The following is a 1346-nucleotide window of genomic DNA, read 5'->3' as shown; positions in this document are numbered from 1 at the left end:
TCAAGGATGGCAGCCTTGCCAGCACAAGGAAGACGTCTCTCCTGCCAGTTGTCTAAAGAATCCAGGTCCCAGGTCCTCACCCACCGCTTCTGGACCGCCTCACTGCTCCCACCTGCTGCTCACATTCCACACATTTTATTGTCAAAAAATACTGAAACAGCTTATGTCTTAGAATTAATGTCAAAAGTAAATAAAACTTAAATTTGTTAAGCATTTTTTCTTTTAATTAATTAGGAGAGTTCATGAATAAATTTTATTGGCTTTTTGTTGTTTTTGATAAACACACAACTACAGTATCAGCCTGTTAGCATTCCATCTTAATTTGTTTTATGATAGTGTTTTTACCCGTTTTTGTATATTGAATTCATGCAAAATAAAATACTGTTTGTATAGCAATCAGGAAATTATTTTTTTCATAATTATATAATGGGAAACATTCAAATATCTTGATTTAGTTTGTCTCTTATTTCAGTGGTGGCCATAATAAATGTTTCATTATGAAATTTATGTTATTTATCTTTCCTGTTACTGCAGCTCATGCTTGACATATATCTTTATATTTTTTTGAAAAACTTGAAATTTCTCACACTTCTGTTAAACACTGGAAACGCATATTTACACACACTTCTCTTATTAAATATAGGAACTTTGCTATTTTGGAAGATACTGTTTATATTTCCATCGGTAATCTAAATCTAACCAAGTTTTGCTCTAACATTGACCTTATCTGATTATGATAGATGACAATCATCTGGATCTATTAGTTTAAATAATGGTAATTTATGAAGGTAACAATATCTACAAAGTGAAGTGGCTAAGGATGAAATTAATATCAATAACGGCGTCACCTCTTTGGGATGTAATGCAACGACTCTCACTACGTCCGTATGTTTAATCAGAGGCTACGTATCGCTGTCCAGTAAACTCGCCCCTCGGCGAGTTTACTGGACAGTTTCTGCTTGACTCGTTTTGAATCTTATCCTAACTCTTCCTTCACTGTTTCTTACATGAGCGACTTCTGCCAGGGAGATCAGGGAATCAATTCCTAGGTGAGTAAAGTTTGGTAGCGTATTTTTCTTGCCATTAGCAGAAGAAAGACCGTGTCTCCAACGCTTCATATTAATTGCGGCAAGTATCGTATTTCCTAGGGTAAAACTGTTTTAAAAATAAAATAGATATAATTATTATTACGTTCTTACCTGTGAGGAGGAGGCAGACTGCGACAGTAGCAAAAGACAACATGCTGGCACTGTGGCTGGCGCTGTGGCTGGCACTGTGGCTGGCACTGTGGCTGGCACTGTGGCTGGCACCTCACTGCCCTGTGGCATACAATCCTCCTCTCTCAC

At 37.1% G+C, this 1346-nt stretch overlaps 1 protein-coding gene across 1 annotated transcript in view; it reads right to left on the bottom strand.

Annotated features, from left to right (window-relative positions):
* Positions 1-1346, bottom strand: part of LOC128689191 (uncharacterized) — a 51691-nt gene extending 50345 nt beyond the window's left edge. The window contains exons 1-2 of the mRNA XM_070087206.1: positions 1200-1346; positions 1-115 (exon numbers count right to left, since the gene is read on the bottom strand). The exon at positions 1-115 is cut by the window's left edge and continues 19 nt beyond it. Coding sequence (XP_069943307.1) covers positions 1-115; positions 1200-1242 — 158 coding nt within the window. The 5' untranslated portion in view covers positions 1243-1346. The remainder of the gene's footprint in view (positions 116-1199) is intronic.

Source organism: Cherax quadricarinatus, chromosome 21, assembly GCF_038502225.1.
Source record: "Cherax quadricarinatus isolate ZL_2023a chromosome 21, ASM3850222v1, whole genome shotgun sequence".
Classification (NCBI taxonomy): Eukaryota; Metazoa; Arthropoda; class Malacostraca; order Decapoda; family Parastacidae; genus Cherax; species Cherax quadricarinatus.
Note: the sequence above shows the minus strand (reverse complement) of the source record. Positions and strands in the feature narration are given on the sequence as shown.